The sequence below is a fragment of the Hipposideros armiger genome, unplaced genomic scaffold (genome assembly GCF_001890085.2).
Source record: "Hipposideros armiger isolate ML-2016 unplaced genomic scaffold, ASM189008v1 scaffold_93, whole genome shotgun sequence".
In the NCBI taxonomy this organism is placed as follows: Eukaryota; Metazoa; Chordata; class Mammalia; order Chiroptera; family Hipposideridae; genus Hipposideros; species Hipposideros armiger.
Window position 1 is genome coordinate 2,218,622 of NW_017731443.1, and position 3,346 is coordinate 2,221,967.

Below are 3,346 nucleotides of genomic sequence, written 5' to 3' on the forward strand. Positions count from 1 at the left end.
TCTTTCCTCTGGTCCCCTCCAAGCCCTTTCCTACGTAGGTCAGTTTAGCCTCTGGCCTTCTCCAGACCGCCAACTCCACCAATTCCATCACTAGGAGAAGCAAACAGAAGAGCTTTGTATTATAGAAGTCAGGAGAGAAGGGAAAGTTGCAAACGCACAGCTGCAGGGGGCCTGCTCCCCACATTTGCACTGGGTCTTTTTGACCATGTGATGCAGACTTTCTGCCACAGCTCAAACTCCCTATTCATAGGCCTTTGTGATGAGTATAATAACCTTGTTATTTCCTTGTCTCTAACCATGCAATTGACATTTAAAAATCAAGGATGCTGCTTCCTAAGGGCCCCCAAGAGGACCTGAACACTGGGGTGACTCACCAGGGGCAGGAAGGCTGAGTTCACATTGTTTGGATCTGCTTGAGCTCCTACTGGTTCATATAATGATAATTACAACTAACATTATACAGTGCTTAAGGCACACAAGACACCCGCCCGTTTGGTCTTTGTCCCAACCCAAGGAGGTAGGTGTCATTATCTTTCTGCAGATGGGGGAACTGAGGCACAGACAGGTTGGGCAACTTGCTCAGCATCACCCAGTGAGTGGCAGAGCTGGGGTTGGCTCTGGAGCCTGGGTGTGTTCACTCAGCACAGGGTTTGGGAGCCTGGGGACCACGGTGTCTATCTTGCAGAGGACAGGGTGGGCGGTTCTAATTTTCCACACTGAAGGACAGTTGACATCCTAAGGTTGTCCCCCCACCTGTTTCCCTTCTTCCACCCTAGCGGAGCCCAGGTTTTGCACAGGTCTCTACCCCTCCAAGGAGAGATCCTAGTGCCAGTTTAGGGGTAAATTCTGTTGTCTCTTTCTCACCTTTTCCTTGGGAACACTAGCTTTCCCTCATTAGACACATTAGGCCCCCTCTCCCTGGCATCTGAATTTTGAGCAGAGACAAAAAGTGAAAGCACTTAGTAGGGCGTAGTGGCTAAGTGTTCTGGGTCCAAATCCTGGCTCCCCCACTCCCTAGCTGGGTGGCTTTGAGCAAGTCACATTACCTCCTAGAGGCTCAGTTCCCATATAAATGGGGCTACTAAGAGTCTGTACTGTTTAGGGTTGTTCTTAAATGTGACTGAGCAGTGAGTACTTTGAACAGAACTCTGCAGAGTAAGTTGGGACAACAGCAGGGGACCCTGTGAAAATACCTATCTGTCCTGCCATCCTGGGGTGGGCAGCCCTGGTTCTCATCCTTTTCCAGCCTGGCCCCTGCTCTGGAGTGCCCTATAGCCTTCAGGGAAGGCCCCTTCCCAGCTCTGCTCTCAGCTAGCCCTGCTTGACGCCTACATCTCCTACGCCTGAGTCCTCACCCCTCCCCATTTCTCAAGAGCCCTTGCTCTTCCTTCCTCTGCTTGACCCAATGCTGCCTTGTACAGCTGTGCAGGTTGTCCACTACATGTGGGTTCCTGGCTACAACACGAAACTGGAAGCGGAAATTCAGCCCATGTTCCACTCAAGAAGCTGTGAGCCCTGATATTGGGGTGCGTCCCTTTTTCTAATTCATGCCTTTGAGGGTAGCAGTCACTCTGATAAACTTTCCTACCCCTTCTATCCAGGAAACTTCTACTCATCCTTTATTCCCAGGTTTAATGTCACCTCCTCTGGGAAGCCTGCCTAGACTCTTCCAAATGGAATTACTTGCACATCCCTTTGACACGGCAGCAGTTAACCCTCTGACTGAAATTATCTGTCCCTTTTTGTCCCCTACTGGACTATGGGCTCTAGGGGGTCTCTAAAGCTATTCAATCAACAAATGACAGCCAGGAATCCTGCAGGGCAAGGAAGTTTATTGTCACAGCTGAGCAAAGGACGAGGCCCACAGCCTGGATAGCAGCAGAGGCAGCCCCATCCCAGCCCAAGCCCTTGCCTCTTGGTACGGCAGCTGTAGGTAGGCCGGGTCAGGAGCCAGGGTGACAGCCAGGGCAGCAGTCCTCCCGCCACGGGAGCCAGCTGGCCATGGAGCAGTAGTGGGCAGCAGCAGCAGCAGCAGCAGCAGGTTATGGAGGGGGACGGGGAGTGTTAGTTGGGCTGGCTGATTCCCATTCCCCCATGGGTGGCGTTTGGTGAGGGCCTGGGTGGGGGTGGACTGTGAGATGGGCGCATCTGGAGAGGCTCAGTCAGCNGGGTGCGCTAAAGTTTTCTTGTTAAAGAAATTCAGAGCCTGATGCCCAGACACCAGACGTTGGTCGTGAGCACCCCAACTCGCCGGTCCAAGAATTGCGATTCAAGCCCTTTTAAGAAGAGAGCGCCATCGCATAACCCCGCCTCCTGACGGCTAAAGGTGTAAACGAACGCTCGCACCACAGCCTCCCCTTAAAGGGGAAAGCCATTTCTGTCGCCCAAAAAAGGGAGGTGCCAGGGCGCCTTGCCTTAAGGTAAAACAGCCTCCCTCTTGTTAAAAGGGTAAGGTCCCCGTTGGGCCCCACTTCACCTGCGCGGTCACTTTGTACTCGGTATAGCCCTTGGGGTGGGTCCGGGGGTCGGAGACTGTGTAGTGCCGCAAGAAGTCATCCTTCACCTGGCGGGACATTGCAACACAGCTGGAGCAGAGCTGACGGCCCACCTCCGCCTCCTCCACGCTGCCCCCGCCCCTCAGGGTCAGCCGCCGCCAGTCGCTGCCTCGCCTGGGCCTGCGCCCTTCAGACTCGGGCCCAGGGAGCTGGTCACAAGTGACAATGCAGTTCTCGGCCCTGGAGCGCGGCTAAGGGATCGTCTAAAAAGTTCTCGGTCGTTGGTGAAGCGTAAACTAGGTGATTTGAAAGTAAGGATTAGGGAGGTTGGATCACTCATGTCTGCCGAGCCATCAAGCCCACCCATCCGAGCAGAGACCCTCATAACAGATATCCAAACGTCTTCTCCTCTGCTTTCCAATCCCTTTTTTCCATCCATTCACCCAATTTTTATTGTGTCCAATATGTGCCAGATTTAGCCAAATTATTTCCCTGTCTCCCTCCACAGGATTCGCTAATGCATGTTTTCTGGAAGGCTGGGGAAGGGGGGAGCAAAAAAATCTTGGAGAAACACGATGGTGTCACAGGTTCTGAAATCACAATTCTCACTAGTTGTATGACTTTCCCATAACTATTTGAGCCTCAGTTTCTCATCTCTAGAATGAGGATAGTTGTAATAGAATCTACTGCAGTGGATATTTCTTTTCTCCTTTGTGGGTCTGCCTCGCATTCACCCCACTTCTTCCTGTACCATTGCACCAGATCTTTGTTTGGAGGTAGTTCTCTTGTATGTGTAGCCCTCCAGCCTCCTACCCCAGATTCCAAAGGTGCCACCTCCTCCTTTCCTTGCC

General features: G+C 52.5%; 1 protein-coding gene across 1 annotated transcript in view; it reads right to left on the minus strand.

Annotated features, from left to right (window-relative positions):
* SNX15 (sorting nexin 15) overlaps nucleotides 1-3,278 on the minus strand; it is an 18,808-nt gene extending 15,530 nt beyond the window's left edge. The window contains exon 1 of the mRNA XM_019645187.1: nucleotides 2,477-3,278. Within this exon, the coding sequence (XP_019500732.1) occupies nucleotides 2,477-2,575 (99 nt within the window). The 5' untranslated portion in view covers nucleotides 2,576-3,278. The remainder of the gene's footprint in view (nucleotides 1-2,476) is intronic.
* Between the last annotated feature and the right edge of the window lie 68 nt (nucleotides 3,279-3,346).